Below are 12,307 nucleotides of genomic sequence, written 5' to 3' on the forward strand. Positions count from 1 at the left end.
AAAAAACTCCAACCTTAAGGAACAACAAAGTTGGGTACCCAAAGGCTGGGTGAGAGAATTTTTTTTTGAGAAATAAATTTAACAAAATATCTGTATTTATTAAAAGTGCACTATATGCTTTTAAAACACTGGCATAATCTGCCCTTGAAGTGGCAACACTGGCACAATCTGCCCTTGAAGTGGCAAATATTTGAACTCAAAAGTCCTGAATCTATATAACCTGATAAATTTCAACATTTCTAGGTTAAAAGCCTTGAATCAATAAAACAGGACCAATACTTCAATACCTCTAGGTTGATAACCTTGAACCACATTAAAATTGCACCAAACACGTTTTGGCCTTTAAGGCCTTCCTCAGTGGTCAAATTTTTGTATATACGTACAAACTTTGACATGTAACCATGTGTTAGTGCCAAGGGAGGTTTATTATAAGGCATGGATGACAAAACAATTAGGTTGTATGAGGGCTTTCTTAAACTTTTAAGCTCACACATCCAAGGAATGCAGGTTCAATAGCTCTTTCTGACCATGGCTATCAAAACTCAAAGTGTGCAAACTCTCAAAGTGTGCAGATATGTATCAACCTTTAACTGACTTCTACACAACTCTTAAAAGGTGTATCAGCCTACAGTCACCCAAACTCTAGAACCTCATGGCTTCTTGATTTCTTGACCACAGTCTCCAGCTTTGTCCCCTTTGTTCCTGCCAACAGCACACGGATTCTCCTGTCCTATACAATATGTGAGTCTGTGGTTCCAGTCCAGCAGCTCTGCAGAAATACATACAGCTATTATGGTTATCATATCACCTCTCAGTCATCTCCACTCCAGGCTAAACATACCCAGCTCCTTCAATCTGTACTCATAGGACTTGGTCTCCAGACCCCTCACCATCTTCGTTGCCCTCCTCTGGACACGTTCCAGCTTGTCAACATCCTTCTTAAATTGTGGTGCCCAAAACTGAACACAATACTCTAGGTGAAGTCTAACTGGAGCAAAGTAAAGCAATATCATCACTTAACATGATCGGGACACTATACTTTTGTTTGCTACAGCCCAAAATGGCATTTGCCTTTTTAGCTACTGCAGCACACTTATATTCAGCAAATGTTTTGTACATTCTACTCATGTTTCACACATACTACTGCCAAGACAAGTCTCCCCCATCCTATAATTATGCGTTAGAATTTTCCCACCTAAATGCAGAACTTTACATTTATCCCCACTGAAATTCATTTTATTTGTTTTAGCCCAGTTTTCCAGCCTGTCAAGATCATCCTGTCTCCTGACTCTGTCTTGTATCATATTTGCTACCCTTCCCAATTTAGTATCATCTGCAAATTTAATAAGCATTCCCTCTATTCCTTCACCAAAATCATTTATAAAGATGTTGAACAAAACAGGTCCCAGGACAGATCCCTGAGGCACTCCACTTGTCACTCTTCTCCCAGAGGATGAGGAACCATTAACAAGCACTCTTTGTATGTGATATGTCAATCAATTACAGATCCACCTAACAGTAATAGGTTCCAGACCACATTTTACTAACTTTTCAACAAGAATATTATGTGGAACCTTATCAAAAGCCTTACTAAAATCAAGATAAACTAAGTCTACAGTATTTCCCTGATCCAGCAAGGTAGTAACTATCTCACAAAAAGAGATAAGGTTAGTCTGACATGACTTGTTCTTGAGAAACCCATGCTGGCTCTTAGTAATCACAGCCATCCTTTCTCAGTGCTCAAGGACCGACTGCTTGATGATTTGTTCTAAAACTTTTCCAGGTATAGATGTCAAGCTGAAAGGTTGGTAGTTACCTGGATCCTACTTTCTCCCCTTCTTGAAGATGGGGACATTTGCTCGCCTCCAATCTGGCACCTCACCTAATAATGGACAGAGGTTCAGAAATAAAAGCTATTCAGAACTCCTCTGCCCTAGCATGTTATCAAGCTTTGTTCTGTCCTAGAAACAGAACATGGACTAGGAAGAGCAACAGTAATGAAATCATCACCTAAGCAGCAATGAGAAAAATCCTATGAAATAAAAGGTTTGTTTTTTTTTAAAGCCTATAACAGATCTTTCCCTGGATCTTTTAGCTTCTAGGACATTCACAAACTACTGGTAGTTTGAAGGCTACCTGTTGGAGAACCCTCCATTAATTCATTCCAGAGCACCTTCTCTACTGCCAGCAGCCAATTGTTTATTTTACAAAAATATCTATCACAAACATATTTAAAACAGAAAAAAACTCAGCTTTCATTTTCTGAGGGATTGCTAGTATATTTGCAGCAATAACATTCTAAAGCTGTGTACGTGCTCTTAATAGCAACAAAATAAGTTTTATTCTTTAGTGAAGCAGTTGTACAGATTCTGTCAGCCACCAACTGAGTACACATATTCAGAGCTTAGATTATAGTATATTTACTTGCCTAAAGCAAACAGAAGTCCTGAGGTGCTGAGTAAAGTTAAATGTAAGGATTTGAATAAAAAAATTCATACACTAGTAATATTAATTTAATGTGCACAAATAACTTTGTACACTACGTCCAAAAGTTTAGTTCTCAGAAGGGAAGCTAGAGCATCTTAAATTGATGCTAATATTTTAAATTAAAATAATTCATATGCTTCCAGGTATTTTTATTAGGAAAAGTGAATAGAAATCTCTGAAGGACAGTAATAGAAAGAAAAGGAAAAAAATGCATGGGATCCAAATCCCCAAGTAGTCTCTACAGATTAGCCCTTTCAATTTTTGCTTTCATATTCAAGCATGCACAGAAGGTCTCCTTCTACTGCCATTCCTGGTAGGCAGGAAAGCTCCAGTGTGTTTTGGAACTTATGAGTCTACAACAAATGTTAACGTAAACTGGAAAACTCTTCTGATTTGCTGATCAGAGAAACTGTTACATTCAGGTAAGCAAACCAAAATAGAAAATATTGTTCTCATATTTGCTGTTCTCACAGATATCTGTCTACCTTGAACTGCCTTGAACTGATTGAGAATACTAAGGATAGGGAAGGTGACCTTCACACTTTAGTTTACTGCACTGCTGATTCCAGATTTTTTCCAAATATGGGAGCTCTTTCTTAGGGTAAATTATGATTAATTTCTGGCTTTTGAATGTTTAAAACAGGCACACTGGCAGCCATCTCCAGCCACACTTTGCATGTGGCTATATAGAGAGTTCAACAAGCAGGACAGGTCCACGTATGTGGCAGTTCCCAATGGAGTGAATGGAGAAGCTAGTATATGAAGAAACTCTGGTTGCCCTTTGCACCAGCAGTAATACTTTAGGGTTAAAATTAGAATAAGTATTGCAACACCACTTTTGAGTATTTCCCTGGTCTGTCACAGTCAAAGAAAATCACCATGTAAAATATGATCACCATCTTATAGTTTAGCTAGTTGCATGGTAGCTTTAAAGGCAAATATGAAAAAATGTGAATGCCACTGAAGAAATCTAAACAGATATACTTTCAAGTACATAATATGCTCATAGCATTTTGCATGCTTATGTAGACAGTCAATAATTAATCTGCCAGGAAACTGGTTTTATCTGGATTCTTTATTTGCTATTAATCAGAATGGCCTCCAGAATAACATATAATTTATGGACAACAATGTCAAATATGATTGTTCTCAATATGCGTAAATATGATGTATAATCTCTTTCACCCCTTCTGTATTCTTTCTCTACTACAATTAAGCAATTTAAGCAACATTAATTGACTATTGTATATAGCTTGATGTTGATTAGGAAGATAAATCCCCACTAGTTATCACAATTTCTCCTCTATTTATCTGGGATCAAAGCACAGACTCCTGTAGAACTACTAAAAGGTAGTAAGTATTTTTTATGTTTTACCCTCCATAAATATGCCATTGTATTCTATAAGTGAACAAGATTTACGTATCACAGAAAATGCATTCTTTATGAGCTACAATTTAATCTTTTTACTTTTCATTCTAGAATTAGTAAGTTTTTATAAGTAGAAACAACAATGTTTTAATGAAAGGATTTAACAGTATTATACATAAAAGTTCTGTTCAGTTATAGTCACTGTCATGTACAATGATTTAAAAGTTATTAATATTTTGATGATTTCCCTATGTAGTTATTTTCCCCTCAGATTATTCCCATTGACCTCTCCTTGCAACAGGACTAGGCACTGTTTCTGATTGGAATGCCCCCCCCCAATGGTTATCTATGAAGATGTTGCCATTCTGATAAACAAAAGGGGGAGGGGAAGATAAGGGTTGTACTTGGCCAGATATACTGAAAGTAAGCTGAGCCCCAGCAGTGCTGCCAGTGCCTCAGGTAGCGTTGCCAATCCCCAGCTGAGGTAGAGGCACCAAATTTTCATCATAGCTGCTGGTGCCTCTCCTCAACCCCCCCCCCCCGTCTCCTGAAGACTTGACCACGGCGTCCAATGGAGGGAAGGCATTTAAAAGGAACACTATCCCTTTATATGCAATGGCAGCTCACCTGGAACTCGCTTTGGAGTTCAATCACACTTTCCCCCTCCCCTTTCCCAGAGCCTCCTGGTAAGTCTCGCTGGCTTATTGGCCTCACCTGGCAACCCTAGCCTCAGGAGTTCACTTTGGGTGAAGAACCAGTCCTGTATGCTGACTAACATGGTCTAGCATGTCACTGCTTGGCATTTGTGCCAGAGGTTGTCTTCTCCTGCCCTACTGTTACTAGGGCACCCTCTTCCTAGATGTGTGCTGTCTGCCCTGACTCCATCTTGGCTAAATGCACCTTAGCAGCCAGTTTACGAACTAGCAACGCCTTGCTTCGGAAGGTGAGATCAAAACTCTCCTCAGGCTATGCTAAAGAATGCCCAAAAACTATGGTGGGAGACTGATTATTTGATGGGACATCTATGTATCTACCCAGTGCCATAGGGGCTTGCAAACTCAGGCATCTACCTTAATCGATCAATATATTTTAACCAGCAAGGGCAAGTCTTCCTGAGTACTAAATCTAAATTCTAACAAGAAGGCAGATGACTTAGTTATTTTCACAGGCCTTGCCTGAATGTCTCCTTCCAACTTGCCTCAGGCATGAGTGAAACCTCCAACCCTGCCAGCCCTTTTGTCTACTCTGCTGGGATGCAATCACCTTTTGTTACCTTTCTGGGAGGGCCCCCCCCCCGCCCACTCAACAAGAGTCAGGAAATCCAGCATATTACACTTATTTATTTGCTATTCTTCTGTGCTGGCTCTCATAACTATCGCTGTTCTGTCAGCCAAAAATGTGCAGTCTCACCCCCCTGCTGGCTCAAAGGCTGCCAATCCCACTCTTCTTTTTTTGGAACCAGCAACTCTTGGGACCTTTGAAAGCTCTGCCTAAAGGTTCCTTACACTGAATCGTTAGATCTTCTAAACAGATAATGTTTTACCCAGCTCAGGAGACTGAAACTAGGAAAATTCCTTCCCTGTTCAGTCCTTTCTTCCTAAAAATTCTCCTTTCCCCTTCTTTTCCCCTCAAAACTCTGCTTTCCCCACTCCCCCTCGTGACCATGCTCTGGTACAGTTCTCACTTTGTTAGCGGCTCAGTTCTCTTTCACTTTTTCTTTCTCTCATCTCATGTAACTTTTCATACGTACATCCTTCTGAATACAATAATTTTACTGTTCTTACACTTGTAGGGCTGCCAAGTGGGGGCGGGTGGCGGGTAAACCCCCGCTTTGAAGGCCCGATTTCCGCCACCGCGGAATCGGGCCCTGGGGGGAACTCCGCCCCCCGAAGCGCAGCGTGGCTGCGTCACTGGAGGTGACACAACCACGTCGATCACGTTGGAGGCGTGGCCCCGATCGTCGGAGGGAAAACTCTATGGTTTTCCCTCCGACGATCGGGGCCACGACCTCAACGTGATCGACATTGCGCGTCACTTCTGGTGATGTGCTGGCGGTGCGCGCACGACGAGGGACAGCTCCCAGAGCGCAGCGAAGCTCCCCCGCCGGTGAGTAAATTTCACTTGGCAACCCTATACACTTGAGTACCTTTTCAGTTCCTATACCCTTATATTTCCTTCAATAAATTCTAAACCCAATGGTTTCCTCCTGGCATGTGGGGATTTTTGCACCTCAGCTGCTGACAATTCTGTTGAGGCCCTGATCGCTGTATGGAATACGGAAGCGGCCCAGGCTGTTGACACAATCACCCCTAATACATGATTCCTTCATCTTGAGCATGCACAGTAAAGACTGTGCTTCTGAGAGAGAGAATTTTCATGCCTAATAGCCAGGTCTAGAAGTTCCTAACAGTGTGATGCAAGAGATGACAAAGAACAGAAATAAGTAAAAGGCCAAGGAGGAAAAAAAGTTTTGCCGAGTATCTAGACTCAACAAGCATGGCAAGAAGCAAATTACTTTGGGAAAGGCGTTTCATAATTGGTGTTACATTACAGAAGGGGCTGCCTCTAGTGCTCACCTCCCTTACTTTAGAAAGTGGGGGAACACAAAGCATGGCCTTTGAAGGTGATCTCAGCTAATGGGCTGGCTTATATTAGAGACATTTATGTATCTTGGTCCTGGCTGTTTAGAGATTTCATTCTCATCTGTCATTTATTTTGACCTCCATTTGCAAATTTAACTCTAAAATCTGCCTTGGTAGTACTGTGTAATAATGTCTATTATGATATCCTTCTTACTGCTTCCCAAACTGTCCAATTTGTTTAAAATTTAATCTCCTGTAGTTGGCAAAAGAAGCATAAATGACCTCAAAATCATTTGAAAATTAAGATACTTAACCCTGCTAACCTCAAGTAAAGTGGAGGAGGTGGCAGTGATACCTTTAAACGGGAAAGGTACAACGATAATCACTAGTGTCACAATTTTCTGAAGATGGAGTTTGCTAACTTAACTATCAGAGGATATATCAAAGTGAATAAATTTGTTAGTTCTTTATGAATAGATAGCAACATGAGGAGAACCATTCAATTCTGTTAAGACCTTCCCTCCATTTTCCAACATAAAACAGGATAGTTACTAATTGATTAGAGGATACACTTTTTGGGAAGATTAAACTAAGTTAAGAAGATGCATAAACAGTTCTTTAATATACTTTTCCGACCCTACTAAATTCACTGGAAGACCCTGGACTATCTTGGACTAGCCTACGAAATTGGGTGTGAAAATAAAACGGTGACAGGAGAACCACTGTACAAAACTCCCCTTTTGTTTATTTTCTCAAGAATTGCATTTCTAGACTGGTAATCAAAATAATACAAATATGCTTTTAATGTAAGAATACGTACAGGTATCCAGATGGACAGTACTTGTCACATACTATGGGCTTGCATTTCTTAGGTCGTGGTCGGCACTGACAGATCTTACAGTTGCGGTCATCAGTCTGGAAACCGAAGGGACAAACCAAGGAACAACCTTCCATGAGGTCAATACACAGCTCCTCTCCTGTGAAAAAAACATAAAGCTTAGCAAAACTGGTAATTGTTAGGTGAAAACAGAATACACATGCAAACAGAATACTTTTCTTCCCCATCACATTATGCCCTCACCTCATAATTATGCTAATAACATGTTTATACATATACAAACAGAATTCCAAACAAATAAATATATATTTCATCTATTTAGGACTGTTTGTGTATGTCAAGGGCTGCCAAGTCATTTCTGACATGGTGACCCTATGAATTAATGACCTCCAAACACCCTATCATTAAAATTTGAATGTTTACCTCATCTTTTTTATTCCTGTGAGATGGAAGTCTGGATAACCCTATCGTTAACAGGCTTCCTCAGGTCTTGAAAACTGAAGGACAACTGACAATGATGATTGATTATTGCTTCTTATAGTTATTAATACCGAAGTTTTTATAGCATTTATAAATGAGGAGAAGCCAGCTGGTCTTTCCTGGCAAAAGAAACTGGAAGGAAGAGGAGGAGATGAGTGCCAGTCTAAGCTTTTCGCCACCAAGGCCACTGAGGCCAAGTTGACCACAGGCAGAAAGCAAAGGGGATGATACCCTGTAATGTTATTATGTCAAAAGTCAAAAGATTGCACTATTTTTTAATCTTATCTCATTTCTAAAACTGCAGTTATTACTACACTCATTAATATTAGTAGTTACACTTGCAGGTTTTATTATTGTAGTAAGATTGCTGCAAATGTTATTCTTGGAGTTTTTCTCATTATTGTATTTGTTCTTATACTTGTCATACCTTGTTATTGTAGAGTTTCAATTGTGTTTATTTATTTTTTAAAAAGAAAATTGAAGGCTGTGGCTTCTTTGATTGTGTTAGTCCATCTACTGTAAGGCCTTGCTCTTTTCCTGCAGCCTCCAACTTTTCCTAGCTTTATTGTCTTTTCCAGTGACTCTTGTCTTATCATAATGTGACCAAATAAGATATTGTCAGTTTAGTTGTTTTAATTTCTAGGGAAAGTTAAGGCTTGATTTGATCTACAACCCACTTGTCTTTTTGGCAGTCCACACCTCTCCCACACCATATTTCAAATTAATCAACTTTCTTTGTCACCTTTCTTCACTGTCCAGCTTTCAAACCCTTACATCAGTGGTACTGAACTCATTTCTTATGAGGGCCGGATTTGACATAAATTGGACTTTGTTGGGCTGGGCCAACTAGTATTTCTCTGCAAAACTGGAGTCCCTCAGCTGTGGCGTCTTCTGTTTTTGTGTTTATAAATTTGTCCCATTAGAGCTACCATAGTCTGGTTGCTATTTATACTTATTTATATCTACACCGGAATTCCTACCATCCCTACTCTACCTGTGGCAAGGAGACTTTCAGTGGCAAGGATACATCACAAAGAGTCAATGAAATTGCCATCTAGCCAAAGATCACGGGGCCTCATTAGCCCAAAACAATGCCTCATTTAATGAAAGCCAGGACAAGAAGCATTTCTAGCCAGTTATTTACAAGAAGCATTTCTAGCCAGTTATTTATGTTATCAATGTACTACAGTGGCAAAAGGGAGAATCTACCAATAACCTGAAGCGTAGAAGTAGACCTCAAGATGTCATTCTGTCCTGCTTTGCAGAAGAATCTCATATGGCTTTGGCATGCATGTCAAACAATGAAGACCAATCAACATAACAGTTTGACAGCTTTAACATACTTGTTCATGATGATGTCACAGTTGTGCAAAACAATACTGGCTATTTGCCCACAATAAATGCCCCTGCAACTGAAATGTCAACTGTTTATGCGGCCCCAAACCCATCTATCAACATTATGCAGTCTTGCAGACTAAGATTGGGTATGTGTTTGGTTGGACACTTAACACAAAAGCTGGAGAAATTATATGGAAGCATCCAGAAAATTTAAGCTTACTAATGGCAGAAAGTGAAGAGGACCTAAAGAGCCTCTTACTCAGGGTAAAAGAGGAGAGCGCAAAAGTGGGCTTGAAGCTCAACCAAAAAAACTAAGATCATGGCATCCGGCCCCATCACTCCTTGGCAAATAGAAGGAGAAGTCGTGGAAGTAGTGACAGACTTCACATTCCTGGGATCCCAGATCACCGCAGTGACAGCAGCCATGAAATTAAAAGACGCCTGCTCCTTGGGAGGAAAGCGATGGCGAACCTAAACAGTATGATAAAAAGTAGAGACATCACCCTGCCAACAAAAGTCCGCATGGTCAAAGCAATGGTATTCCCAGTAGTCATGTATGGCTGTGAGAGTTGGAATATAAGGAAGGCCGAGCGCCGAAGAATAGATTCTTTTGAACTATGGTGCTAGAGAAGACTCTTGAGAGTCCCTTGGACTGCAAAAAGATCAAATCAGTCAATCCTAAAAGTAATCAACCCTGACTGTTCCCTGGAAGGCCAGATAATGAAACTGAAGCTCAAATACTTTGGCCACCAAATGAGAAGGGAGCACTCACTGGAGAAGACCCTGATGCTGGGAAAGACTGAAGGTCAAAGAAGACGGGGACGGCAAAGGATGAGATGGTTAGACAGTGTCATAGATGCAACAAACATGAAATTGAGCAAACTTCAGAGGACGGCGGAAGACAGAAAGGCTGGTCTGGTCCATGGGGTCGCAAAGAGTCGGACTCGACTGTGCGACTGAACAACAAAAATCGTAATTTGAATGGGTGTACTTTACACTTATAGGCCCTTTTTTGGCAACCATCACTAAGTGGTTTCAAGATGCAGGACTGTGGAAGTTATGGATTGAATCAAGCACAATTGCAGAAGGTTTGATAACAGATGGTCACAACTGTAACCATGCAGACTTCACAAATTAGTTTATTAAGCACTTAGTGTGGCATGGTTGAAGTCATGGTTGAAGTCCCATCATGGTTGAAGGACATTCATGGAGAAGACATTCTGTATATGAATGAAATGGTGAAAAGCATAAGCAACCTTTGCCAAGATGTATGCACAACTTTGCTAAAGGAAATCCTTGATAAGCCATCACATTCAAGGATTATGGAACTCTTTGAAGACTCCTATAATTACCTAAAATATGAAAACAGAAATCTGCCAGCATTCTGGGAATCCTGTCTGGACATGACAGAAATTTTTCTGGGCTTATTTAGAGCATCATGAAAAGGTGACTGGATGATTCACTTGACATGCATCTGGGCAATGATACTAGATCATCATCCTTCCTGCTAAATTCCATACTGTTCTGTCCAGACGACCACTGCTCTGCTTGAACAAATACCGATATCCATGGGTATTTCACGCAAGGTACATTTTCAGTGCTGTTAGGATCCAGCAACACATTTGGGCAAATTCCTATACCCCAGACAACAGAAGAAACAGTGAACAAAGATATTCAGCCACCAGGAAGGACAAAGGGATTTAGCTTCAGTCCAGGAGTTCTCTCCCATCAAACAGGATGTGAGCACGTTTATGCAGGAGCATGTTTCTGAAGATGTTGAGAGGTGTGATTGGTCAATGCAGCAGTACAATGACACATCCAGACTTCAATCTCACAGAAATAAAAAAGATGCGGCAAACAATCAAATTTTATTTGACCTGCTGGTGAACAACTGACTGAATCCAATGAGCCATCTCAGGTATATCTGGCTAGCTTGTTCACTGGTGTAGCAGACCCCTTGATGTGGTCAGCGATCTTCACAGAGTCATGAAATTGGAGAAGCAGCATATTTGTAATTCAAGAAGATGCATTTGGTCACTGACCTGGATAGCCCAGGCAAGCACTTGGAAGGGAGATCTCCGAGAAATACCAGAGGTGGGATACAGAGGCTGGCTAATCAAGCCACCTCTCTGAAAAATGTCCCAAGCCCCCAGTAGGGGCCACCAGAAGTCAACCATGACTTCCAGGCAAGCACACAAAACACACACACACAAAACACACACAAAGAAGAAGATGCGTTTGGAAGTAAGCTCTAGAACTACCAATTTTCATGACAAGATGTGCATATACATACATATGCACACACACAGAGGGTACATATAGCCGCAGTGACAGCAGCTAAGAAATGTTACTTCTCTGCAACTAGTGTATCACCTAGCTCACGGCTATCCCAGATCTTTATGGTAACATGACATCTGCTGACTCTTAAAACTGAGGCATTGTTGTATCAGGACCAGACAATTAGCTGTGATTCTTTTGCAAGATTTTTTTTTTTGCTGATAAAGTATCAAGAATATGCCCTGATTCAGATACTGACTGTAACATAGGTCCACTGGAAGACCTGCCTAATATACCACTTGCTCCATTTATGGACAACTTAGACCAAGTTTCCATGATGGATGTTGACAAGCTCCTGGGATCTGTGAAGGCCACTACTTACACCTTAGATCCTTGCCCATCCTGGCTTCTAAAACCATGTATAGACCACATCAATGAATAAACAGGTTGCTTACCTGTAACTGATGATCTTCGAGTGGTCATCTGTGCATTCACACCCATAGGGTCTAGTGCGCATGCGCTGGATCGATCGGCATTGTAGCAAGCTCTTTAACGGATTTTTGCACCCAGACCTCGGGCATGCACAGGAACCCCCACTGCGCATGCCCAGAGGGGAGGGCGCGGACATCTCGCCAGTTTCTTCGAACCGCTGCAAATCAACCCCTATTGAAAATGTAGAAGCTGACAACAGCGGGGAAGGAGGGCGGGTGGTGTGAATGCACAGATGACCACTCGAAGATCATCAGTTACAGGTAAGCAACCTGTTCATCTTCGACGTGGTCTCTGTGCTTCACACCCATGGGAGATTAGCGAGCAGTGGCGTACCTGGAGGAGGGTGCTGGCAGGTCCTTACTGCATCGCTGAAGATAGAATGTGACGTCCCATGTTGGTATTAGAGTTCTTACGGACATCCAGGGAATAATGCCTCATAAAGGT

General features: G+C 41.0%; 1 protein-coding gene across 2 annotated transcripts in view; it reads right to left on the minus strand.

Moving 5' to 3' along the window:
* CRIM1 (cysteine rich transmembrane BMP regulator 1 (chordin-like)) overlaps window positions 1-12,307 on the minus strand; it is a 204,026-nt gene that overhangs the window by 36,452 nt on the left and 155,267 nt on the right. For both annotated transcript variants that reach the window (XM_015423500.1, XM_015423434.1), the window contains one exon: window positions 7,259-7,415. In XM_015423500.1, coding sequence (XP_015278986.1) covers window positions 7,259-7,415 — 157 coding nt within the window. The remainder of the gene's footprint in view (window positions 1-7,258; window positions 7,416-12,307) is intronic.

The sequence above is a fragment of the Gekko japonicus genome, unplaced genomic scaffold (genome assembly GCF_001447785.1).
Source record: "Gekko japonicus isolate JY-2015 unplaced genomic scaffold, Gekko_japonicus_V1.1 scaffold574, whole genome shotgun sequence".
Classification (NCBI taxonomy): Eukaryota; Metazoa; Chordata; class Lepidosauria; order Squamata; family Gekkonidae; genus Gekko; species Gekko japonicus.